This window comes from Corvus kubaryi, unplaced genomic scaffold, assembly GCF_017639235.1.
Source record: "Corvus kubaryi isolate FWS band 111438036 unplaced genomic scaffold, C.kubaryi_AGA036_p1.0 37384, whole genome shotgun sequence".
In the NCBI taxonomy this organism is placed as follows: Eukaryota; Metazoa; Chordata; class Aves; order Passeriformes; family Corvidae; genus Corvus; species Corvus kubaryi.
In genome coordinates this window covers 2,760,982-2,788,948 of record NW_024581126.1, presented here as the reverse complement: position 1 = coordinate 2,788,948, position 27,967 = coordinate 2,760,982, and the positions used below count along the sequence as shown (strand labels likewise).

The window sequence follows — 27,967 nt, the reverse complement described above, 5'->3', positions numbered from 1 at the left end:
CTTAAGCTATGGAGGAGGACATTCATCACATTCAGAAACAGACCTTCACAGACAGACATACACAGCTTCTCATCAGCTTCCTGGATACTCAACTACGCAACATCCTGCTGGTAACTGTCCATATCATGAGAATACTGCTTAAATAGCTACAGAGGAAGAAAAAAACCAGACAACTGTTATGTCATTTAGATTAAAGTTAATAAATTTTATAATCAAAGGAAGTTTGTCATATAAGTGGTGGCAACTGGTATTAGAAAAGCTGAGTGTGTAGTAGAAAGTTAAGAGTTGTTAGCTTTTATCAAAATGCAAAATGTTGTTAAGTAGAAAGGAAAATATACAGGCAGGTTATGCTGGGTATCTTGTTTTTTGAAAAAGCTGCACTTATTCTTTAAAATACAACTTTTCAGGATTTGGCCTATGCATAAGGGCCAAATGTTGTGTGCCTCCGAGCCAGTGGCAGAATTGCTGCCAGCTCCTCCAGACTAAAGCAAACAGCAAAACTGATGCGAGCTGAAACACGCTGCTGCTGGCACTTCCATGTGCACACTGAGGCGGGGCTGGGGAAAAGTTAAAATTCATTTAAAATGTAGCAGTGGGGTCAGCTGTGTGACATCTGCAGTGGGGTCCATCTTTGCTCCTGATGATATCCTGTCTCCATGTCAGGAGAAGACGGGGCTTGACCTTTTCATGCTCACTTTGCAAACCAGTTTCCAGAGAAAGGTGTTTGAGCTCATGTCCTGACTGGAGTCTGTAGTCTCCTGGCCAGGTCCTTGATCAGGACGATGGAGGGTCAGAACTGCAGTCAGTTACTCACAGCTCTGGATCTCACCAGTGCTTCCCATTGAGCCTCCTGCTATTGAAAGGTCTGGACAGTGGGAAACACATAAAGGTGTTTGTTGAAACAGGGAATGCAACCAAAACCCCTTTTCATGTGCCAGTCCTATAGATGTGTCCAAACTTCCATAAGCTGCCCAAAAGGGGAGAAAGTGGATGTAGAAAAGTTGAACGCATTTCAGGAGGAATTGTGAATGTTTAACCAAGTGAAATAGAACAGTGAATCTTCAGATGAAGGAAGAATTTTACTGGTGTACCTAAATATTGTTTGAAGCATCTTATTTGACATACATTTAATAATAGGTTTTTAAATGTATACTGTACACTCTATGCAGTTGTAACGCTGCGTAACAGTTAAACACAGAAAAAACAATGTACTTTAACAATGCTAATGTTTTGTAGGGTGGGGGTTTTATAGTGAGTTATGAACATATATCCTTTTTACTTGATTTTGCTTCTTTGAAGTTCATCTGAATTATCTGTTTTGTTTCATTTCCCTTCACTGTCATCTAGGTCTTTCAGGAATATTTGATACCAGTATGCACAGTGCTGGAGGTAACACTAAGGAAACTTCTTCAGTTATGAATTTCCTCTCTGCTATTGAGTCTCGTACTGCTCAGGCAGTCTCTTCAGGATCTACCCTTTTACCACAATTCAGGGCTCCTTCCTGGCAGACAGGTGAAAATTTTCCCTTGAAATAAAATTTTGTCATTGTTATATTGAATGTTTGGGAGGATTTGAAACAAAAATATTCTGACTAACTGAAAAGGCTGCATGTTTCCTACCTCTTTTACATCTCAACATTTAAAAATATCAAAATCAATGAAATTATGTTAGCATAAGATTTATATGAGCAGAAGTTCTGGTTGTTTAGAAGGAATTTATATGCATAGGATGTTATTTTGTCTAATGAGTCAAATTTATTCTCCCAGCTCTGTTTGGAATTAGTCTCACTAGCACTATAAGCCTGTTCAGGCACACTACCTGCGCATCCTAGCAAATCTTTCAAACTCTGTTCCCTGTCATAGTTCTTCTGTGATATTAGTACTAAAAGTCTATGGGTAGCTTTGGCCCCTTTGTACACGGAAGTAATGAGCAAGGTGTTCTCCAAAAGAAGGTCTGAGGTGCATGTCACATAGAAATAAGGGATCTAATTTACAACTAAACAAATGTGCCATCTCTTCTGGCAGACTGACTGCCTTCCATAAACCTCCCCCATCTGTCAACCCTTCTGTGCAGAGCAGGAAACTGCAGATTTTGAGCTCGCTGTAGACAGTCACACCAAGATAAGTGTTGCTACTGCATCTGTGGGTAGCTTCAAGTTCTGGGTAATCTTATGGAGTGAGTGTGCAGCTGTGCAGTGCAGGATCTAGTCACTGATCTGACAGAAAATGTTTGAGTGGCTTTTTTCCTTTGGTCGGATGGTTTTCCTCTGTATCAGCAGGCTGATCTGTGTCTTAGTGCAGCTGTATGATTGCTGTTCGGATTTGGGGAGGAGGCACAAGGTACCACAAGTGGAACACATATGCCATTTTGTTGACAGTTTGCACTTGTTCTGTTGAGGGTAATGTGCAGCTGCATTCTGTGAAGAGCAACTCAAAAAGTTAAGAATAGAGACTGTGGCTTTTAACTCACCATTGACAAAAGCAGATATGTGGGAGCAGGCATGAAGATGCACACTGTTAATCTGGCAAACAATCTTAATATAAATCAGTTATGAGTTTAGAGTTATGATGACCCATCCTCACATCAGAGTGTCAGCTGGGAAGAAATCTTTTTTTCTCTTCGTCCTAGCATTTTCTCCATTGCAGCCTGCCTAACAGTGAATTGTGAAGAATGGGGAGAGATGCTGTGGGTCGGGTTTGATGTTGGTACCAGTGATTGAGAGACTTCTCAGTACTCATTACTAAGAACTCATCAGTAAGCCCATTTTTCAATATTACCAGTTCTCTGAGCTTTTTGTTGTCCTTTAATACTTCTGCTGCTTTTCTGTAACCCTCGATCTCCCAAGTGTCTTTTGAGAACTTTGTCTTCTATGAACTTTTTTGATGAGGGAAAGCAAGAGCTCTTCACTCTGCAAGGTGACTTTTTTCAGAAGGGTTTCTTACTTTGGGTTTTTCTCTAAACTCTGCAACTGCTGATTTTGGGGGAAAAAGAAGAACATTGTGTTTGTTATATTTGTCCTTCCAAGTGTTCCTTTGATCTGCGGGTCGTGTTATCAGTGTTCTGATTTCTTAGGGTAGTGAGGGTCTGTCTGTTCATGCAGCTTAGTACCTTTGCCATACCTTTTGTTTTCTCCTGAACAAATATTAAAATATAAAGCCCAGCAGTTCTTCCATGCTAGTGCTCCTATGACTGGCTCTTGTCCGGTTTAAGAAGTGAGATGGATGTAGTTGGAAGGGTTTTGATTTATGGAAGAGAAAGGAAAAATACAGGTTAGATGAGAAATGAACATCTGCAGTTAAAACGGGTTTAAATTCTTCCCCTTCTTTGATGCCTCTGGATGGCCCTACCTTTGTGTTAGCAGTCAGGATCAGTAAAAGAGAACCCGATTGTACAAAATGTTGCAGCTTTTAGAATAGGGGGGAAAAGTGCTTTGAAACACTGTTTATGCTTTCTTACTCAGAAAGACCTTATTGTTGACTAAGGAAAAATACCTTGGCATTCCCTCACTATCACATCTCTTCATATCAGTTTGTCTTGGACTGGAAGGGAGAAACAAAGAATTTATTTCTCAGCTTCACCTGAAACTTCAAAAGCAATTGTATGATTAAGTTGCAATCAGCTTAGGAAGACTTAACTGCATTGTAAAATGAAATATTTTTTTAACTGAAGTATATATTTCAAAACAAGCTTTATTTACTGAGAGTTTTCATTTATTCTTAAATGTTGCAAAGCTAAAAACTGTTTTAAATGTGCAGGAAGAACTGACAAAGGTCAAATCATTCCACTGATATTTAATTTTTTCTGATTTACATACCCTGGTAAATTTCCCAGTGGAAACTGATTCCTTTACAAGAATTTTAAGCCTCTCTGGGAATAAGCTTGCCTTCTTCACTTTTCTTGGTAGACTTTGGAAAAAGTACACAAACTTCACCAGTGCCTGCAAGTTACAGGGTGAAAAGCACTGAATGATATGGATCACTGCTCTAAGCCTCAAAGCTTGCAAGGGAATTTCATGCTCTTATTTCAGCTGGAGAATGTTGTATTCTGTTAAGAAATCTTGTTTAAGCCAGGATGTCATACCAATGGCTGGATGCAAACAAGTAATATACTTTTCAGTTGGATAGTTGCTATTGCACCGTGCAGATAATTGCTGTCAGTGGATATTTTGGACTGTCACTTCAAAAAGCATATAAATCATATTTACTGCTTGTACTGAAATCAAACCCCTCCTTTAAGAAAATTAATTGCAGAGTGCATAGACCATTAGCTATTTCACTGTATGCTCTGAAATGTTTCCCATAAAGTGAGTTATAAAATTATTGGCAAGGGTAAATCCAGGAGATGGAATTGTTTCTTAAACTATGTGTGTATTACAACTTCTAAGGTGTAATTTTGCCTTTTTACTGTTTATTGAAGGTGGCCAGGGCTTTTGATCAGCTTATTCTGACCTTCTTTTTAAACTGAAATAAAAACTGATAAAGAGGCCTTCAATTTCAAAGCAGAATTAATCTTGTACAATTTTTTTATCAACAATTTGAATATTAAGGATATGAGTTTTTCCCTTGGCAATTCACTGCAGGTATAGAGTTTGGCATTGTTAAAAAACCCTGCACTTCCATTTTGAAAATTACCTACAATGAGTGCCTCCCTATGTATGTTTGGGTTTTTTAAAAGGGTGGTGATTTTAAAGAACGTTATATTTGTAAATGCTGTAAGAGCTTGCAGTTAAATGACTTATAGAAATAGAGAGTGCTGTAACTTGTAAAGCTCCTTTATGCTTCTTTTTCCTTCTTGTTTTGTTTTTGTTTTTCCAGGTATGCATTCCTCGACAGCCACAGAACTGTTTGTTACTGGAGCTTTGCCAACCTCTGGAACATTTCCACCAACCTCCGCTTTATCAGCGTATCAGCATCCCAACACCTTCAGCAGCAGAAACTTTGCTACTACCCCTTCTCTTACTCTTCAAGATGCTACTTTCAGTGCTACTTCGAACGGTCTCTTAACTGCCCACGATCCTTTGTTACAGATTAAAACATCGCAAGGCACTGTTCCAACTGCTTTGACATTTGAGCGCCTGGGCAGCTCTGTTCTGAGTACCAGTGTACCTCCTCAGTCATCAACATATCGTTCTGCTCAAGAATCTGCACCCCATCTTTTGCAACCTCAGTTTAGTTTGTTGCCTTCGACCCTTGGAGGAGCTCAGCAGGTGTCTCAGGCCTACAGCACATCTGTCTTCACTGGTTCCACTGCTTCCATGGATAGAGCACTTCAGCGAGAATGTAGTGTTATTAAACACCACCAGCGGCCTTCGAGTACTCAGTCTGTCCAGCCTCAACTGGCTGTTTCACAGCATTCCTTACACAGCTATTTAACAAGTACAAGTGGAGTTAACTTTCAGGATACATCTAGGCACTCGGCATTATCCTGCAGTCCAGTTGGAGATGTTACTCAGGTGAGCAATGGAGGACCACAGCAGAAGACTTCTCAAGTCACAGTAGAACTTGCTCAGTCATACACATCTGCAATTCCATCACCTGGTTTTCCGTCTGCTTCCACAGCAAAAGTGAAAAACTGTTCCATGAAGCAGCCTCCGAGGTCAACAAAGACCCCCAAGCCTCAAAGTGTAGCTCCCACTGTGCAGACACAAAGCTATGCCAAAACTGCACAAAACCAGAGTTCTGTCATTACAGGCCAAGCACAGATCTATTCCACAGCACAGCTCCCCAGCCTCTTGTCGGTCAGTCAATCCCAAAACTATGTTTCATGCCAGGCTGAGAATGTGCCACCTGTCAGTCACTCACAGGATTTCTCATCCAGCAAGGTTGAGAAGCTGCCCTCACTGTATAAAACATTGACTTTTTCTGGGCAATCACAAGCTATTACTTCTGACAGTCAGACTCTAAGTTACTCCTCAGAGGAACAGGTATTGACCTCAGTTCCAAATGAGAACTACTCTGGGCAAATGAGGGAACTTTCTTCAGTCAGCCAAGCTCAGAGCTACTCTTCTAGTCACTCTCAGGGTTTATCTCCAGTTACCCAGTCCCAAGTTAATTTTTCATCTCAATCACAAGTTTTAGCAGCTGTTAGTCCTTCAGAAAGCTATTCTTCAGGGCAGTCTTTAACATTAACGTCACCTTCTCTTTCCTTTAATGCCTCTCCTCGGGTACAAACTCTTCCAGCCACTAGTCCTAATCAAAGCTATATTTCTTTACATTCTTCTCAGAACTCTCAGTCACAAGAATCCTCCTCTCCGCAGTCTCAAAAGTTTTTGCCATCTGTCCAGTCTCCTTTTGCATCCCCAGCTCATTCCCAGACGCTGCAGAACAATAGACCTTCCTCAGAGACAAAGTCCTATGTTAAAAGGAAGTCTGACTCTAACTTATATGCCTCATCAAAACAGGAGGAGGAATTATCAATGCAGGATATGCAGGCATTGCAACAGCAAGCTACTCTTGAATCTTCCACTCAAAGCCTAACTGAGGAGGAGATCAGTGCTCAGGATGCATCCTATAGGGTCTCAAAAGCAAATGACAGATACTCTCAAAGTGTAATCAGAAGCAACTCTCGTCTTGAAGATCAAGTTGTTGGACTTACTCTTCAAGGAACAAAAAAAGATGAAAGAATGGTCAGTTCTGTGGAACAGCTTTCCCAACACATTGGCCATATCACCAGCCTAAGCCATGATATCAAAAAGACAGCTAATTTAATGCGAACAACACAGGTAACTGTGAGTGCTAAGGAACTAAACCAACAGCATTCTCTTATGCATAAGGTACATGAAAGTAAAGCTCAAGAGCAGCAGGGCCAAGTCATTAGCACACCACCGCAGGTTCAGCCTCATGCTTTAAGACATGGTCATCAGCTGTGTTTGCCCAGTGCACAGGTACTGCTGGAATCAACCTGTGACTTGCAGATTCTTCACCAGTCAATCCTGCAGTCGGGTTTAGGACAAGCAAAGGCATCACCTCAAGTGCAAAGAATACAGAGTCCTCAGCAGGTGACACATCCATTCCTTCAGATGGATGGTCACATTGTTCAAAGTAATGGGGGTCATTCTCAGCAACAGCTTCATAGTCAGAATTCAGAAGTAATGAAAATGGACATTTCTGAGTCTTCAAAACCACTACAGCAGCATTTGACAGCAAAAGATCATTTTACTCAGACAAATCAACATGATTCAAAAAATCAGTTTGTTTCTCTTAGTTCAATATGCTTCCCAGAATCTATACTTCTCAGTGACGAGAGGAATATATTATCCAATGTGGATGACATCTTAGCAGCAACAGCAGCAGCCTGTGGAGTGACACCATCTGACTTTGCCAAATCAGCTTCTAATGAAGAGGAAATCCAAGCTGTTGAAAACAGTGAGGAGTCTAAAACACAGTTCCGATCATTGGATTCCAGACATGTGTCTTCTGTTTTCAGTGCCTCACCTACTGTAGTTGGAAAGCCAGCAAGCAGAAATAATATTTCTCTCAATGGAGGCCAAATTACTCTAAATCTTACCCCAGTGTCAACAATACAGACAAAAACTGTGAACTTGGATCAACAGCATGTTGAAACTTCTGATCAAAGTGTACCAGCAAGAATGACCTCTCCCACCCTTGGTCCTGGTCAAGAAGAGCAGGAGGCTGTTCGAGTTAAGAAACAATCCAGCATCAGTCACGAATCTGAAGAAGATAATGATGCTTCTGTTGATGGTACACTGAATACAAGAGACACAGAGTTTGTTTCAAGTGGTAGGAGCCTAAGTGAGGAAAGTGCTGCTTCAGAGAATGATTTTAATATGGGTGGTGATGATGGTACAGCAGCAGGTAACCAGGCAAAGGTTCCATTGCAGCCGCTCTCTGTGCCCCAAAGTGCAGATGGAGCCATTAATAGAACTGAAGAAGAATGCCAAGATTTAACTCAAGGGAACCTTCAGAAGAAAAAAAGCAAAGGAAAAAGCCAAAACAAAAATGCTGCAGAAGATGACAGTGCAGTTCAGAAACAGGTAAAAAGAAGTGGACAGTGTAAACGTCAGAACTCAAGAGGAAGTGATTCGTGTTTCACATACTCTTCTCCTGTTTCTGAAAGTTGTTATGATACTTACCAACATCAGGAAAGAATGAGGCAAAAAATTAAAGAAGTTGAAGAAAAACAGCCTGAAGTCAAAACAGGATTTATTGCATCTTTTTTAGACTTTCTCAAGTCTGGGCCTAGGCAACAGTTTTCCACTCCAGCTGTACGAATGCCAAATAGGACTAGGAGACCAGTCACACAAATAGTTCGTGCCCCTTGCCTGCAGCCCTCTGCAAAGCCTCAGCCAGCAGCAGCAACACCTGTGGCTGCTGAGGTGAGTGGAGAAAGTCCAACCAAAAAAGCTGATGAAGAACTGAAGAAAAATTTAGAAACGTTGCCTTCATTTTCTTCTGATGAAGATGATTCTGTGGGTGGTAACCATGATCTTCAAAAGAGCATCTCTACTGCATTGTCAGCCCTGGATGATACATCTGACAAAAGGATCAAATCAGGTAAAATGGTTACTGCAAGTGTATATGTTGAAGGAGATTTTTGTTGCTGATGGGGAAAAAAAAAGAATAATTTTACCTGTTGTCAGGTAAAGGTTTTGATTTGGTTTGGTTTTGGCCACAATTAAGAGTTTTCTTAAAAAAGTGTATTGACTATGGACTAAACTAGTGTTTTCCACAATTAGAAAATATGTAAATAAACTTTTTCATGCTACTTAAGTAGGACTAATGCCAAAAAGTTATTTTAGTTTGGAGTTGGAATAATGTGTGTGTTCTCTTCGATTCTGGCTTAGAATACTAAATATGATTTTCATCTGGGAACCTCAACAAAACATCATGTCAGAGGTTCTCAACCTATTTTAAAAAAATCCTAGCAAGAGAATATATTAATAATTGCCATCAGCAGGTGATGAGTTCTTGCTAGGTAAACATACATTTTCTGTGATGATGAAGTTGTACTGAATATGTGTATGAACCAACTTTTGCACTTGTAAACTGCACTGGTTTGGCTGGGCTGGTCCAAGGTGGGAGCCATTTGAGCCATATCGATCAGGGGTGTTGTAGCTCCATGTGTGTTGATAGGTTGCCAGCAAAAGAACAAAATCTGGGAAAGATTGGTTTGGGCAGGGAGGGGCAGCAACCACTGATCACAGTAATAATTCGTTTTTCACACACTTTTCAGTTTCAGTTGTGTTACATCCATGCTGTACATCCATGTTCAGAGCTTTTAACTGATGCTGCCTTGTTTTGAAGTATTTTCAGAACACAGAACATTTTTGCCTAGACAGGTCTCTTCAGTAAAGATTTTTTTCCCCCCTCTGGTAAGCAATTAGAAACTATCCATCCAATCACATAACTGTACTAATTCCAGAGAAATACCATTGTCTTCCAAAATCATCACAGGGAGAAAATGAAACCTTTCTTTAACTCTTCTCAGGATTCAGAACCCATGACCTGTGAGCTGATTCTAAACAAGAGAGAATGAAATAATGGTTTCCCTTTTTAGATTAAAGGAGAGATGGAGATTTTTTTTTTTCTCTAGGTGTGACATGATTTGCTGAAAAATACATAGAAAAATTAAATTGTAATAATCGCACCTAAGATACTGGAAAAATATTGCAGAGTATGTGATATGCTGAACAATACTTCATCTTAATTACTATTCTGGGGTTTTTTCCATGGATATTTCTATGTAATTATGTTAAGTTCATGCATTTCAAAAGGCTGCACAGAGGATGAAGTTCCTTCTGTGTCTTTCAGTTGAATGTATATTTCAAGCAAGAAAGCAGTGACTGTTTTTTGTCCCAGAAAGCTGAAATCTGGACAGTGCCATGGTGTGAGCCTCTTGTTGAAGCTTGTTAATTTTAATAAGCCATTTCTGTGTACAATGTCCAAAGAAATAGTTCAAATGGGTTTTTTGTTGGGTGGGCATTTCCATTAGTGTTTTATTTGCAGTGATTTATTTTACAATGTTATTGTATCTTCTTTATTATCCATAAGGATGTAATATTTATATCACCAATTTCTTGAATTCACCTTCCTATTTTGTGACAACACAAGACTGTGCATTGTACAAGATGCTTAGTAATGACATATTTCTTTCTTTCTCAATGGTGTTTTGCAGGTTTTCTAGTAATTCCCTCTTCTGTCTGTTTTTTCAAATAAGTATAGACAGACAAATGCTAAAACATATCTTTTGTTGATAGTATTAAGTAGTACATGTACCTTTATCTGCTGTTCTGACAAATACGTAAATATACCTAAGCAACTAATAGTGGTGTGTCTAATTAAAGCTGTCAGAGCTCTCACTGAAGAAAGAGAACATATTTGCAAAAATGTGAGGTGAAGTATCTGGAAGAATATATTTCACATTTCAAATTAACAATTTTACCGAATGGATTTAATGAATTCTCACTTATTTGGTATATAGCTTTTGTATTGACACATTAATTTGACATTTAAATCATTTGTTTGGAGTCACTTTTGTTAAAATATGCTACGTTATCTTTTTTACAATTTTTCAAGTGAAAAAGTCAACCATTAGCAATGATTATAGCAAAACTGTAAAGTGGTTATCTTAAGTTTCCTAAGTGATATAATCAATTGTGTTATAGTTACTATAACTTGATTTCTTTTAGATCAGCAAATCAGTGTTAAATCTAATATGTGTACAAGACTATAAAGTAATATCTAAAAAGGATTCTAATTTTTTTCAGGTGGGAAAGAATAATTTTGAAAGGTGGGACTTTTCTTTGGCTCTTTGGACTAGAGGAGGAAAAGAATGTTCTTTTCCCTTCTTTGTTTTGTATCATCAGTTCTCATTGCTCACCTCTGTTAATATTAAAAGTCCTTAGGCTATTGCCAAAGTTTTAATCTGGAACTTCCAGTTACATTATCACAAGATATAAATGATAAGTATCCAAAAGTCACACAGAAAATATTTTCATATTTCATGCGTATTCTCTTTCTGTAATCCAATTTAAAAAGACTTAGCAGCAGATAACAAGATTCAGTGCTGTAACCTTTACTGTTGTATTTGCTTATTGTCACGAAGTACAACAGTATTACCTGGTGATCATGTCTGTAACTATCAAATTGTTTTCTGAAGCATTCAGCTTTGTTAATTCCAGATGCTAACAGAGGCAGCAGTTTAATACAAACAGAGGTATATTAGCTACAGTATTTCGGTTGTGTTTAAGATTTAGTTGTGGTCAAGATACTCCTTCTATTTTAACTCCTAGAACAGGTGTTTTTCCTAGAATAGTTGCTTTTAATATAAATTGTAACAGAAAAGAAGAAAAATCTAGTTCCATATTACATTGCTAATCCTTGATAATTTGTTTAATTAAAATTTGGATTTTTTTCTTCAGAAACTGAAAAAGTGACAGTTGTTACTGCTGCTGCCACCACCACCACTGCTGTAATAAAGCAGGAATCTCCACAGACAACAACTGCTGTAGGCAACATGCAGGAGAAAATGAATCCAGCTGACCCCTTAAAAGTAGCTCAACAGGATGCTGTGACTTCAGAACAATTGGCAAAAATACAGGAGACTGTTGCAATAGAAGGATGTACTGATGAGGAGAATATGGACAGTGAAGGAGAGGGAATGTACAGAGAACGTGATGAATTTGTAGTGAAGATTGAAGATATAGAGACACTGAAGGTAATCTGAATATTTGCTGGGGGGGAAACACATCACAAAATCCCTGCATATGAATTCAGCCTCAAGAAACTACCAGAAGAGGAAAGGCTGCAGATTAGTTTTCCCTTTCTATTCTAATATTTCCTGATTGCTGCCAAAATGCCTTAAAGGTGTCTTTCTAGTGCAGATTACAAACATGTTTTGAATGTACATGACCCATTTTATGCTACACACATAATAAAGTAAATCTGTGTGCTGGTAACCTCTGTTAGAACTTGGAATTACCTATTTTAATATTAAAAAGCATAAATTTTTCACAGGCAGTTGACTGCTTTTTGTTTTTTTTAAAGATAGGAGTAGACTTTCAAGTGTAGCTTGCAAAAGAACTTGAATGGAATTGGCTTCTGGTTTTTTCTAAGTTCTGCTTGGTATTTCAACAAGAAATGTCTTCCATAAGCAATCAGTACAACTCTTCACATGAGTTTATGTGAATTTCCTTGTTGTCTTTGACATTTCGTTTTGGTTTGGTGTTGTTGCTTCACCATTTTAATTCTTCTGAATGTTTACCTTTACTTTTGTGGCTATCATAGCCAGCAATATTCTTACTGTTAGAATATTTCTAATATTTTTGATTACTTGTCTATGTGTTCATTCTCTTAAGATGCAGTTTTAAATTAATTAATGTAGCTTTGTCACATAAGACAAGTGTTAGCAGTTTGAAATATTCCCTTGTCACTTATAAGATGGATTAAGGTATATTAGGAGATACTTTGAATTTTAAGTTTGTTAGTTGAAGAGTCATGAAAAAGTAATCATTATTTGACTACATTTTCCAAAAAGGGTTTATTTGAGTTAGTAGTTTGTTTGTAGGATCTATAGAGAATTCTCATTAAAGCTGATCATTATAAAACTTGCCTTGATGCAAGCAGAACTTAATAACTGTGGTTTTGGAATTCTAAATTACTTATTTAAATTTTATCCTTGGTTAACTTCCTCAAAAAATGTGATGCAGAAACACATTTCTGGAAGAAAAATAAGCACTGTTTTTAGCAAATAATCTTATGTTCTTCCAGGTTGCTTTGCAGACAGGAAAAGAGCCTCCAGCTATCTGGAAAGTACAGAAGGCTTTATTGCAAAAGTTTGTTCCTGAAGTGCGTGACGGACACAGAGAGTTTGCTGCTACTAACAGTGTGAGTCTTAAAAATTCCTTGGGAAGCCTCATGGGAGATGGTTTCCTTAATGGAAGTCTAGGAAACTAAATAGGATGTGATTCTGGCATACATTCTTAGCAAGCATCCTAGAGGGGGGGAAAACCCTCCAGCTCAAACTCTCCCTAAATACATCCATGGACTGATTTTTTTGCTTTCCACCGTGGGTTCTTTGGTATCCTTTCGGCTGCATAAAGGAACAAGTTATTCTCCTAACCAGAATAAAGTCAGTGGAAACAGGCTTGTGAACCAGCTGCTTTCTGCAGTAGGAGTGATATAGAGAGGATACAATTTTTAACAGGCAGCCTTTTGCCAGGCAGATAATGCTTTTGGGATAACACATGTGGAGAATAAAACAAAGGGAGAAAAAGAGGCCCAAAGTAACTCCTCTTATCTTATTGTCTTCAGTTTTAATTATTATCTGGAAATCTGATGGAGAATTTTTCTTAAATTATAAATGGTATAGAGAGGCTTATCTTAGTATGTAAACATTGGGGGGGTTAAACTGACTTTTTTCTCCAGTATTGGAATTTTTACTTGTTAAACTGACAAATTTTGCTTTACAGAAACACTCATGGTTTGGTTTTGGTTTTTTTCTTTCAGTATCTTGGGTACTTTGGGGATGCAAAAACAAAATACAAACGAGTGTATGTGAAGTTTGTTGAAAATGCAAACAAAAAGGAATATGTCAGAGTATGTTCAAAAAAACCACGAATCAAGCCTGTCCAGTCAGCAAGGTATTTTATTTCAATTTATTTTCCATTCTGCTATACTGTTTTCATATTAAGAACAGACCTATTGAAATAAACAGGAGTTACAACTTTAAAGTATGTTAATTGTGCTTTAATATGGAAACTGAGAACTGTCTGGTTTGCTTTAAGAAATTAAATATCAATTACTGCCTTGTCTTCCCTACTCTATTCTGTTCCATTTTGGAGGTGTTAGGGCTCTACATGCTATTTCTGTGTCATTCTTTGCCATACAAGCCTGCTAGTGTAGTGATTTTAATTTTTTGTGTATTGTTTTCTCGTATCCTGTGGACTTTGCTAGTTAGGTAGTTTTTTCTGGATTGCTTTAATGACCATTTTGTCCCAGTATACTACAAGTACCATGCTTTCTTCTCAATCCTGGAAAGTTAATGTAAAAACAGATGCTCATTACAGTGCTCTTCATTCAGGAAAACACTGGAGTTTTAAGTCTAGTTTGCTCTCAAAGAAAGCAGTGCCTTCAGAGAATCAACATTATGAAATAATCCTGATCTACTTAAAAGTACCTAGGATTTTGATGCTCCTTTATTCTTGGGCTATGCAAGACTGTCCCAGCACCTGTTCTTCCAGTGCTCTGAAGCAACCCCTTCTTTTAACAAAACATGATTATGATTAGCTTGTTATGCATATGCTGTTCTCTCAACACTGCTTTTGGCTTTTCTTTCAGTTTGTACTGCGTGTTGTATTTATGGAGAAATCAGTCAGATCCCACTTCTGTCTGTGTTTCACTGAGCTTCATTAAGCAAGGTCTTTCAGCTTCCTTGTTTGGGGCAGACTTTCCGTTCCTCTCATCCTTCTACTGTCTGTTGTCTCCATCTATTTTGGTTTGAAATCTTCATTTCTGACAGATGTCTAGAATTACTCTCAGTGTTCCAGAAGATACTGACAGTGTTTCTGCTGTGCATACCACTGCTTTCCCATCTTGACAAAACTCTTCTCTAGCACTTCCCAGGATTGTATTTCCTGCCTTGCTCTCAAAACTGTAGTGCATTATTAGCCCAAAAGTATAGAACTTTGTATTTCTGATATCAATATTCCTGTTTGTTTCCCTGATTTGAGTGGTGGGAAGAGAAAGAAGAGGAGTTGTCTGGCCAAGTATTATATCAAAAATATAGTAGTATGTATAGTGTGCATGATCTAATTCCCAGTTACAGGTGACAGTGAAGTAAGTTTATATAATCAGTGGGGAGTATATTCTGGTTAAATAAGATTACAGGTGTTCTATTACTGCCAAAACTTGTCTGGTAATTACTTTCATAAAAATTCTCTTCCATCATATTGCAGGACTATTCATTGCAAACCTAGTAATAGCAACATCAAACCCCCTGATCCACCAACACCAAAACCAACAGCAACAAAAGTCTCTTCTGTGAAACCCAAAGCTAAACAGCCAAAGGTAAAGGCTGAACCACCACCAAAGAAAAGGAAAAAGTGGAAAGAAGAATTTTCATCTTCCCAGTCTGATTCTTCACCTGAGGCCCAGAGTGAAGAAGATGGTGAGTGAGATACCATTGCTGGCACCTAGGCCCATTTGAACTCAAATGAGAAGAGTATTATAAAGTTACATTGTTTGATCTTGCATGTTTTTCTGTACAAGCCTCAGAAAGAAAATATGAAATCTGAAAGTGCCATGCAAAATGAGTTTCTTAAAACTTTTTACTTTCTGTTGGTGTATAGGCAAAGGTGTACAATTGAAGTTATTTCCAATGTAGTTTATCTACATAAATACATGTTTTACTACTTGCTGTCTGTGACAGGTACAATTATAGGAGGAGAAGCCGATTTGATTTTTGAATACATCTAAAGAATGAGATTCTTCATTAGTTTTCCATTGCAACTGCTTGTCATGTCTAAAATAACATTCCTGTAATCTTTGCCTGCATGGAGATGTGGGCAGAATTCAGATGCTGCTGTTGTTTTTTCAAAATCCAAGGAGAAAAAGCAGTTGTCTTTTTGGCTGCTTCATTGCTTGTCTGAACGGCAGCTGTTCAAATGTAGCCTGCTGAGCAGATCTGCTGTTAAGACATTCATAGAACATCGAGATTCAATGTTTGCAGGAATTCTCCAGAAGAGAAAGGGATTTCTGAAGTTTACAGTGTTTATAGGGGTTACATGTGGTAGCAGATTTACAGTGCATTTTGCAGGGTTCTTTTTGTTTATTTCCTGTATGTTTGAAGCAAAGCTGTGTATTACTCATACTTCATTATTGCTGCATTTCTAAAGCATCCTGGTGACTTTTAAATATGGATAAACTATCATTGGTGTACTGGAACACTGCCTCTGTGAAGACAGCACCTTTAAAATATTTTTCAAGCAAACTTGCCTGAGTAACACTCCATATTTAAGGCCTCAAGTAACCTGGTGATTACAGTCATCCCTGAGGAAGTTTAACAGCCTTGCTGGCTGAATCACTGCAAAACCCTGGTGTCAGACATGGAGCTATAAAAAGCTCCAGAATGCTTACTAGTACTGATGACTACTCCATGTGCATGTTAAAATTGCTGTCTATGAAAAAATAACAGCTTCCTCAGAGTAAGCACAAATATGTGCCTACATTGCTTCACTGATAAAATTTTCTTTTGCCTTTTTTTGGTGGGTTGAAAAATTAGGTGTAATTGACTTCAGTTGTATGCAGGCTCCTAAGTGACATTAGTACTCTGAAATTCTTTTTCCTGTTGGATGACTTCAAATTTTGCAATTTTGGGAGGTACTTGCAACTGCACTTGGGGTGCTTTGCTTGACTGAAGTTATTAATTATCCTTTTTCTCTAAACTTTCATCTACAAAAATAGAAAAATGTTTAAATTCCTTAAAATAGAATGTAAATTTTTAACTATATCTAGTTTAAAAAGTTGAACCATTTGTATTATATTTGGTGTCTGCCCCTGTTTTTGACATGTAAGTAGTTTATTGCAATTGACTGCATTGAGTTTTAATCTCTTGGGGTACCAATAGGGGTCACTTGTGTTTTAAGAGAGAAACCTTCCATTTTGAAAAACACAAATTTGTAGGATATTGAAGGAAAAAATCCTTCTATCCTGTTTACTTTTCAGAGGTTATACCTCCAGCTCCACTTGTTACTCGCTTTTTGAATACAAGAGCTATGAAAGAGACTTTCAAGAGCTACATGGAGTTGCTTGTTAGCATTGCCTTGGATCCAGACACAATGCAAGCCTTGGAAAAGAGCAATGGTATAGTATGTTTAACATTTGTGTGTTCTTACTAGATTTTAAGGTTATTAATCAGAAAAGCAAGTGGTTTTTAAATAAAACCCCGCAAACCTAACAAAATTCTAGTTACATAACCTCATTGGAATAATCTACACGTGTTATTTGTGTATATATATATTTTTGCATTCTCTTTGAATAATCAAAGTAATTTGGAAATATTGTTTTATCTGCTTTGCTGCATTAGAATTTTGCTGTGAATGTCAGAATAGAGCTCTTTGTTCCTACAGTTACTATACTTCAAACCTTAGCAAACATTTATTTAAAATTACAGTTTCAAGTGTGTTTGCTTTCTCATGAAGAAATAGGCTTATAACTGTAAGTAGTTATGATTCCTCCTACTATTAAGAATTCTGCTTTTTAAACTCTGAAATCTTAAAATCCAGATCAAAGAAAATTATATTAACACTTTTTTTTTGTAGACAAAGTATTTGGATTTGTTTACCCTAGTAAACTCCAGGGTACAAGTCGAAACTCCTATTTCTCAAAATTTAGTAAAACACTCATGTACCAAGATAAAGGTTCCAAAAGAGAAATCATTTCATGTATTATTTCATTGTAAGCTGTTGTTTTGTACTATTTTCTGATTGCCTGAGGCTAGAAAAGATTTTTTTTTTAACACTTCTCTCCTGCCTCTCCTGATTTGTTCTGAGTGTGCATTAGTGCACACTTACCTCAAGATTTCAGACCCATGCATTATGTCAGTAGTCCCACTTAAAACCAAAGTAATTGACTTTATAAATAAAAGGCTTCATACTGAGCTGTAAATTTTCATTCCTGGCCACATGCCTGTGTTCAGCTGTATATTGTGAAATTCACAGTGGTTTATCAGATAACTTTTATCAGTAAGCACTTTCCTCATTTTTTTTTTTAATAAATGCCAGCAGGACCATTTCTTGTAAAATGGAATAACAAATGTCAAAACCACATACTTGTCTTCATAAAACTGCCAGTTGTATTGCACAGAAGAGGATTATCTAGGAAATGGTGTAAAATTGTCTCTAAAATTTATGCTCTGTATTGCTCCATCTTAATTTTTCCTTGCAGGAAAAGAAAGTCAGAGAAGGAGCAGGATTAAATTAAATTTAATTAAACTTTGTTTAATTAAACTTTGCACAGCAATTAAACTTTGTACTACCTAGACCAGCTTAGTGAGCCAATCAAAAAAAAAAAAAAAAGATTATTCTCTCACATTTGAAATTAGATTATGTGCCAATTGCTTTATTTTTTACTTTCCACATTGTATATTAATGGGTTAAAGTATAGATTGAATATGAATCTCATGATTGTGTGTCTTAATAATCAACTGCTGTGGGTTTTTAATGTGTCTTTTAGATGAGCTACTTTTGCCTCACATGAGAAAAATTGATGGTATGCTGAATGACAATAGGAAAAGGCTGCTTTCCAAATTGCGCTTGGATCATGCTTTCAAGGTATCCTCTTTCAAATTCTAGGCTTTTAAAAGTGGTGTTTTAAGTAAATCACTGAATGCGAACCATGCAGGCACAGCTTAGAACCCAGAAGGCACATTTGTAACAGAAGTGAATATGGGTTTGAAAGAGATGCTATAAATTTAGTGCTTGTATGTGGCATTTGGAGATCATTTTGTGATGGAGGAGTTTATACTGCAAAGGTAGAGTTCTAGTTTTGCTCCCCATGCTTTCTGGTTCGTTCTCAAGCATTTTTTTTCCTTTAAGCTTTTCAAGTTTGCCAAAAGAAAGTCTGTTTCCTGTCCTTCTAGAGCTTTGGTTAAATGTTTGTATTGCCTAAAAATAAACTTTTACATGAAATAGCTATGCTGTGGAGCAGATGTCTGAACCTCTTTGAAGTAGAGAACATGATCAGAGGAGTTTAAAACCAGGACAGAGGGATGCAAGAACAACTCATGTGTGTGCTCTTTCATGTATCTTCAGCATGGAAAGTTGAGAAAAGTGTGGATAACAAGCCCATATTACAGCAGCTTTGACGTGGTAATAAAAAAACAGGTCTGGATGTGGACAGGGAAGAGAGAAGCCGTACCATCTCAGTAGAGAGAAGGTAAACAGGAGGATAATCACTGTGCTTCCTACTGTTCCCACCCACCCTCCAAGCAACAATGCAGAGTTTGCAAGTGCAGGAAGGTTATTTTCACTCATGGAGTCATTTAGGTTAGAAAAGATCAGTTCCAACCATTAACCCAGCACTGCCAAGTCCACCACAAAACCCTGTCCCAAAGTGCCACATCCGCCGCATGTTTCAGAGACCTCCAGGGATGGTGTCTTCACCACTTCCCTGGGCACCCTGTTCCAGTACTTCATAACCCTTCTGGTGAAGAAATTTTTCCTAATATCCACTCTAAACCTCCCCTAGAACACCATGAGGCCATTTCCTCTTGTCCTACTGCTTGGGAATAAGACAGCCTTTTGGCAATGTCTATAATCAGACATTATTTGTTCTAACAGTTTTGAGGCCAACAGCAGTAAAGCAGGCCTGACTATAAACACCATCAGCCCAAACTTGCTGTTTTGCCACTCTTTCCCTGTCCCCTTATGCCCACAGTACAGAGACACTTGGAGAATTAGTGCTGTCTTCGGAGGGCTGTGAGCTTATTTTTGAGAACTAGGTGAGAGGAGGGAGATAATAACAGACTTGAAAGTTCTGCTCTTTTCCATCATGAAACCTTTTTTCCCCATTCCATTTCTGGTAAGCCTTGTGGGACATGAAGTGGCCTTGTTTCAGGGAGGAGAACACCATCAACCAGTGAAACAGCTGTAATTCACACTATTCTTGGAGTTTTTTAGTGTTAGTTATGCTGTGTTCCCAACAGCTGAACAATTTCTGCCTGCTTGAACAAAATTTCTTGTGGCTTCCTCCTTACAGTAAAAAGGCCTGGGGAGGGCTGTATAATTTCGAATGCACAGAGCCTCAGAGAGGTAGCATATGTTAACACCCCATTTCTGTTCTTCTGTGGTAATAATTTTGTGTTAATAGTTATTAATACCTTGTTTTGACCTGTCGGTGCAGAGAAGATAGGCCAGTTAAGGGAAGATATAAATTTGTAGAATTCTAGTTCCATTCACAGTATACAAAAAGTGAGAGGTAGCCACATTTGATTTTTTTTTTCCAGTTTAAGGGGAAAAAGCTACTATAATTTTCTGTAATACCAACATGTAATTCCAGCTGCTAATTAAGTTGGAGTCCTTGGAGTCCATAGTGAATACAATAGCTTTGCTGTGTGTTCACTTAGAAGCAGATTATGTATCATATTTCTAAAGTTAACTTGAGACTGTACTCCATCATATCATCTGCAAGACTTTAATGAAGTTAATGGATATAGGGAAGGGATCTGCTTGTGATGTCATCTGCAAGATAGAAAACCTTTTATGTTTTTCTTCTGGTGTGACAGTGCCAACTTGTGCCATCCTTGGGTCAATATCTTGGATAAAAAAGAAATGCCTACCTCTCATCATAAGTGGTTGCATTGGCTAGGAAAATGTGTAATACTCTCTAAGATACAGGAGGTTTCTGTTCCACCTTTAATCAAATAACTAGTTCAGATGTTAAAGCTGAATGAGGCACTGAAGGAAGCAGTAAATGAAAAATATCATTTGTCATTCACTGGTATCAATCAATTTGAATGATTTTACATTATCAATGTTCTGCATTGATAGGCATGGATTAATTTAATAGTGGTTTTCCACTGGATATAGTTAGTATGGAGTGTGTTAGCACTGTATTACAAACCAAAGCAGACACTGAAGTTAGCAGTGAGTGTTTGGTAGTTTTGCCTGTAACATTTTTTATAGTTCTAACATTCATTGCATCCTTTGGGTAAGAGTTTTTATAAACAAAATTATAAAATGTTATTGTTGCTTTATTTGGAGCTCAGTAAGTGAAGCCTCTCAGCTGAATTGTGTAAACTTCATTTGAAAATAATTATCGCCGTTTTGTGTCTCATGCTCCCAGAGATGCAGAAATCACCAGTATTCACTTCCTCATTCCAATTCACATTTGTCTGGTTTAGGACAGTGGTGTGGCTGTGGAACTGTTCTGGTTCTTAGGAATTCTCCAGAGGAAGCTAAAAGTGACCAGAGCCTCTTGACACTCCAAATCAAACTTGAGGAAGGCTATTATAGTGGATAGCAAAACCAAATAAATCAAACCTGCTAAAGTTGTTCCACTTTGAAAGTATTGTAAGAAAGACTGGATATGGACAGGTTGGCTGGTCAATGTTACTGCTACCACTGTGCAGGAGATTTAATAGCTGTTTACTGAGAGGTTTGTTTAATAAAGTACAAAATGGCTGATCTAGATAAAGAGCTAATAAATTATAGGCAGGGGAGGTTGTTGTAGTCAGGTACTGGTTGTTAAAAGAAAATATAAAAATGGAGTTAATTTAGTATCTTAACCCAATAGTCCCAAGTAAGGTCCTTGAGCTGCAGCATTGATTCATTTTTCCATACGTGTATTTTTCTGCCTCATACTGGAGTGTAATACAAAGATGCATGTTTATTTGACTTGAAACATTCTTTTCAGGGCCAGTTATGTAGCATAGCAGGAGCTGCTAACATAATACTGTATTTATACAACAAAATTGTATTCAAATTTACTCATGCAAATAATGTAGAACTGAAGCTGCCAGAAATGCAGTTCACTGTTGTGAGTTAAAATGTGTTAAACTTCGGCTTTTTTGAACCAGCCTTCTACTTCACTGTGCATAAGCTTTTCTACCTTAGAGATCTTATGAGATGCAATTAGTTTGTAATTTGCAAAATCTGGGACAAAAGCTATGAAGGTATTTAGGCATCCAATCCCTGTGTGCCTGACTATGCATTAAATACTTTAGAGATCTTCAATTAACTGGGCCTTAGAGATTCTTGGGTAGAAATGGAATGGAAAGCATTTTAGAAGATAAAAATTGCCCTGTGGAGCTTTCCCCCCCTCTCTTTCTAGTGATAGAATCACAGATGTTATTCTGACCTACAGTGAAAGGATCTGCTGGTCTTGAAAAATTACAGTAATCAAGAACAGGTGGTCATGCTTCCCAAACTAGATATGGTTGTATGATCTGATAAAGACACTTTATCAGGTCTTTGTGGAAGAATAAATTTTTTCCTAATAAGCTGCACTCTAAACTCTTCAAAGAAAATGGCCAATTTATCATCAGTGTGGCCATTCTTGATTTTTTTGTAATCCTTTGTCTTTATATGCTCTGTTAAAGAACGCTTTGGAAAACTTTCCTGAACTGACAGTGATCACTCGGGATTCCAAGACAAAGTGCGGAGGAACGTCTGTGTCTAAGATCAAAATGAATGGTAAAGCTTACAACAAGAAAACACTGAGGGCTTCTAAATCAACCACTAAATCAGCACAGGTGAGTGTTCACAGGGTTTGTTGCTGCCACCATCTGACTTGTGCTATGATAACCACATTTATATAAAACACTGCTTCGTGTGTTAGGTGGTTTGGTTGGTTTATCAAAATATAAAATCTTTGAGGGAGGTGCTTCTTCTGTAAAAAGGGAATGTTAAAACCCAACTTTTCAAGGAGTACGTTAAATTTCACGTTAAATGTGAAATTATTTGGGCTGTTGCTAGAGAAGCAACAATTTGCCTTCACCATTGCAACTGTAGATCATAGTAATAACAGTTTGCACTTGCTGCAAAGTAAATGATACAATGACTTCTTGATTAAAAAAAAATAATAATGTAAAATCTGAGATCAGATAACACTTCTTAAAAATTCAGTTCTGTCTTTTTCCGTTCTTCATTTTCAATGGCAGAAGGAAGCTGTGTATTTTAAATTTAAAAAAAAATAAATTAAAAAGCAACGTGGTAAAAACTTGAGAAGCACACACTGTTTATTTCCATAGTATGCCTGGAGAACACTCTTAACTAGATTTGGCTTGCTCAGTCTTATCTCCCTGCAGTAAATAGTGGCTTGACAAATGACCTGTACATATAGCTCACACATATTTCTTGCCAAAGTAACCTAATTTTTAGATAAGTCCAGATCAGCCTTCTCAAGCACAAAGTCTGTGTCTTTTGCAATCACAGCCATCAGTCTGGTAGAATAATGGTTAAGCTTTGGTAGTTCTTGCCATACTTCTCGAGAAGGGGTTGTCTTACCCGTTTTGGGCTTGCAGTGCATTCAGGATGACCGAAAGCATTCTCACACCTGGTTTTGATAAAACAGCATGGAGAGTGGAGATAGGAGATAATTATGATATGATGTGAATTACAGTTTCCCAGATACGTCACAATAATGATTTGAATGAAGCACTCCTTTTCTGAATTGTTAAAAAAAAAAAGTCTGTAATGTCTCTTTATCTTTGGTAAATAACATGAATTTTCCTAAAATAATTGTTCTTTTTGCAGGAGTTTACAGTAGATCCAGAAAAAATACAGTTGTATTCTTTGTATCACTCACTCCATCATTACAAATATCACATATATTTAACATGTAAAGAAGAGGTAAGTATTGTTCTCATTTTTTGCATTCATTGAGGGAATTGAGTCCAGCTTGAGAGACTGTTCTCTCCTTCTTGGTAAATGAGTATGAATTGAGGCCTCCTATTTTTATTAATTCTTTATGGCAAACAAAAGGCTACACTGACCACTTGGGTTGTCCCTAATGGGAACTGCTGTTCAGAACATTCAGATGTGAGGCTTGCAAGATTTGTGGGATTCCCTGAAGTGTTCTTCACTGTTATCCAAAATAAACAAGTGTTATCAGTGTATTTAACTCCTTGGATCTAAAAACTTATTTTTTGCCTTTATTTCTTCTGCAAATCCTTGATGGAAATATTTCAGGTAGCAGAAATACAAGAGTTGAGATCTGGCTTAGTTGTTAAGAAATGCATTTTGGGGGACATTACCCTTGTTTTAAAAAGTAAAGGTTTTCTGGCAAAGAAGGCTCATATTTAACTGCAGACTATTACAAAAATGAAAATTCTCCAATTCTGGCTGCCTAACGTGTGTGTGTGCATCTCTCTCCCCCCCTCCTTCTCTTTTTTAAATAGATTTCGTCTGTTCAGAAGACGAGTGCAGATCTAGGCCAGGAAGAGATTGTGCAGCTGTGCATGAAAAACATAAAATGGGTGGAGGATCTTTTTGAAAAGTTTGGTGAACTTTTGAATCGTGTCCAGCAGAAATGCTCCTAACAAAAATGTATCCCAAATCCCAGATTTTTCTACAGCACTAACCTGATGGAACAGAAAGCTCAGAGAGAGGCTCTGATTTCTTTTACAATGCCAGACTGCATTCTTGTTCGTAGCCATTTTTATTTCTCTTTATGGAACTTTGTGCCTTGGCTCATGCTAAGGAAAAATGATGCTGCCAAGGAAATCAGTCCTTTGGAGATGGAACTAAACGTAAACCTAACCACATTTTTAACCTGAAGAGTTGTTTTCTATTTTGTAAACTATTGGATAACTTAGTTTTATTTTCAGAAATGTTTTTGACAAGTGATAAAGCATGCACTACATATACTTTTTTTTCTTTTTTATTGCTCAACAGATAACAACACTTAAAATACTACAGATTTTTCCATCCCTGACTAAGTGAGAGAAAAGTCAGCGTTGGGGAGAACTAATTTTTACATGTCTGGCCACCAAATTTAGAGTTTTGTACATTTTGTGAACAGAGCCGGAGTGACATCAGTTTCTGCATACGTATATTGCCATCATAAAATCCAGAAATTTCATTATGCTTTATGGACTCCTTTTACTATTGTCATGTTCGGGAGACTGAACATGGAGTTGGTGCAATCCTATGACTGCTTTTGTGTCAAATTATATTGTAATGAAAGACAATGACCTTAACTATTTTCCCTGTTTTGAAGAAAAAAATATTTTCCTTTATACTGTGGGTTTTTTTTTTCTTTTGGAAAAAAAAAATTCAATTGTACATTTTATCTCACTAATAGTTGTATTTTTCACAGAGGAAATATTGTGGTTAAAATTGTTACATGTATCTTTGTAATACACTTTCCATTGTTTTCAGTAAATCCTATTCATTTATATGTTGATTTTATATTGTAAACTATGTATCTCGAGGTAACCCTTTTGTTTATACAGGTTTGCTTCAGTGTTAACCAGAATAATGCATAATGCATACTAGACTAGTTTTGCTTTAAGTGTAGTTGTGTTAGACACTGCAATTATTTTCTGATATGTGAAAATAAATTTCTTACTAAACTAGCACTTGATTAACTGAGAGTTTAAATGAAGAGCTACTACACTTTATCGTGGTCAACAAAGATTGTTGATTGAATAGACTATATGCAGTGTTAAACACAGCCTACATAATTGTTTGTAGAACTGGCAGTTGCAGAGCTGTTCTTTTTTTGGTGCCTTTCAAGTCTTCAGACATCTTTGTAGCTTTTCTCCCCCTCCAGGTTGTTAACAGTTAGTTGTGCCACTAGTCACACTCAGACAATGAATGTAATGGGCTCTAATCAGGAGAACATTTTCTTTAAATTTGCCAATCGAATGCCTTATTGAGTCATTCAGAATGGAGATGTACTCTACTGGCGACCTAAAAAAAAAGTTATGTTGGTCTTTTTTCAGATAATGTAGAAAAAAACTTCATTCCTTTATCCTTTGACTGCCACTTAGTGCCTTAATTTCAGCCAAGAGAGCAGGGTTCACTATTCATTGGCCAAATGAAATAATGTTCATTGCCATGTGACCTTTTCCCCGTGTTTTGATCCTATTTAGTTGCTAAATATTCATTAGACCGTAGAACTATAAAGAGTTTAATGAATAGATGTGAAAATGAAATTATTTGATCTTGAGTAAGCAAATAGAGGTTTGAGTATTAAAGTATGTACAGAATTTTAGCTGATTAGATTTAGAACCTTGTAGGATGTTTACCATATTTCCAAAGCTTTTCATCCTTAAAAAGCAATAATTCTTTACAATTTGTGTGCAGACTACGATGAACAGAAATGGGTATGTGCCCTTGCCTTTTTTAAAGCCTCTTCCTCGTGGTTTTGCTTTAAAAAGGGAGGTCACTGTCGTGTTAATGACACATTGTGCTACTGCTATGTCTGCAATTATCAAGGAGAGCGAGGTGGGTTTGGGTTTAGGCAGAATATGCAGATTGTTAGAGCAATCATGGAGCTAATTAATTACCAGAGTGAAAAGAAGGGTAGCTGTGGGGGTAAGGAATTTCAATAGTTTCAGTCCTGCTGGGTCTGGTAGGAGCTCGAGTTTATAGGGTGAAACCAAACAGCAGAGTTAGCAGCCTTGGGAGCAATCAGATAAAATGATTTTAATGTAAATGTGCACCCTGGAGGTACGGTAGAAACGTGCCTGGTACACTCTTCCATCACAAGTGGGCATTCCCAAGTTTACTCAGTGCCTTCCCTTACTGGGATGGTTGGCAGTGGGTGTAGATTGATGAGAGGGAGTTACTTGCCCAGGCAGAGTTCTGTAGTCACATTACAGCGATGAGCACAGCACAGCTGGGACATTCCTAGTCTGTAGTTTTAAAAATCATTAGGGTACAGACTGAGGGAACAATTGAATTGGCTCCTTGATGATGTAGTAAAGAGCTTGTCAGACTTTGTCTCTCTCACACCCCTTCCTAATATGACTATGAAGCAACGAGTTGAGAGAGTTCTCTGTGCTTTCTAAAAGATTACCACTACTGTGTACTTACTCTAGATTTCTGAATCTAGAATTTAGAAAGCTGCTTTCAGTTCTTAGAAGCTGGAAAAAAGAAGTGAGAGGCTTTTGGAGTAGCTTGTCCCTATTTAAAAAGAAAGTAATTTTAGCAACAACCATTAAAAAATAAAAAGGGGCGGGGGAGCCAGGATGCTCTGCACTGCCATAAAAAGTGACCTGGCTTATTTTTGGCTGTTTTGTTCCCAAGGCCAGTTAAACAAGCACTGTGCCTGTAGAAGACAGGAAAACTTGTGTTGAATTAAAGTAACTGCTCTGGCCTATTAAAGATTAATATAATGGAGCTTCCATCTTTGTCTTGGGGTGCAAAAATGGTGGCTGGATTGTTAATTTACCAAATTAGAATTAAGAACATGGAACTCTCGTGTGTGTTGAAGGGTCGTAAAGCAAAGCAAAGCTTTGTTAGTAGGATTGAAGAGGTTTTTTTATACTGAAGCAAACTTAAAGAAAAAGTCAATGTACAAATTATTTTTTTTGCACAAATACTTTGTTTTGTTGCATTTTAGATAATGAAGTCTGCACCCACACCTCAAATTTTTTCCCCTTGGACTAACTGAGGTCTTCATCCCTTAACATCTGACAGTGGAATTTGAGCACTGATTTGACTGCAAGAGAAGATGCACTAGGAAGGAACAAAGCCCTCCTTAGACTATGAATTAGCAAAACAGGAATGAAACAAATGGCATAATCAGTTATTTGGCTTTTAATTCCACTATCCTTTAGTGTGGCATCCCAATTTACACTGGGTTTGGTTTTATTCAAATACAGCATTTCTCTTAAATGCAGGTTTGCTTTGAGGTGCTACTTCCAAAGTTTTGCTAGCAAAAAATCTGAGACAAAATTGGATTGAGAAATTGTTTCTGAAAACAGCTAAGGACTTTAGGGTCTTTGAGGTTCTGTGGCATGCATTGTATTCATATATTGTCAAAATTAAATACTACTTTTTAAAAAGTCAGATCTTACAGGCTGTCTTCCAAGTAAATGATTTCCATAGGAAATATATTTTAAATATTATTTAAGTATTTACTACTATTTAAAACAATTTTAAAGCAGAAAAGCTAATACTATGGTCACAAAATGTCAGTGTGTCATCAACCATTTCTTATTTCGTTGCCAGCACTTGACATTTGGTCTCTCTTACCGTATTACAAACCTGTGCATTTCACAGTGCACATTCTGCCATATTTTATTATTTAAGCTAATATTAACATGTCATTGGTAATAAATGCATGTTTTTCTGCATATCTGTTCTACATATGGCAAAAATGAAGCTAGGGCTAATTAAGTGACACTTTATGCATTCTTAGTCCAGATTTTCAGGTGGTCCATAATACAATGTATGGAAATGTGAAAAAGGACAGTTTTGTACCATTCATGATGTTATTAACTAAACCCATTAAAGTGAAAACACTTTTTAAACAAAAACCTTATAATGCTTAGTCAT

General features: G+C 37.3%; 1 protein-coding gene across 1 annotated transcript; it reads left to right on the top strand.

Moving 5' to 3' along the window:
- QSER1 (glutamine and serine rich 1) lies at positions 1 to 27,948 on the top strand. Its single transcript, XM_042035457.1, has 12 exons — positions 1 to 110; positions 1,348 to 1,512; positions 4,815 to 8,513; positions 11,381 to 11,676; positions 12,729 to 12,845; positions 13,467 to 13,600; positions 14,915 to 15,126; positions 16,683 to 16,820; positions 18,192 to 18,289; positions 22,057 to 22,209; positions 23,213 to 23,308; positions 23,857 to 27,948. The coding sequence occupies exons 2-12, from the start codon at positions 1,374 to 1,376 to the stop codon at positions 23,995 to 23,997; spliced, it is 5,223 nt and encodes a 1,740-aa protein (XP_041891391.1). The 5' UTR covers positions 1 to 110; positions 1,348 to 1,373; the 3' UTR covers positions 23,998 to 27,948.
- The last annotated feature ends 19 nt before the right edge of the window (positions 27,949 to 27,967 follow it).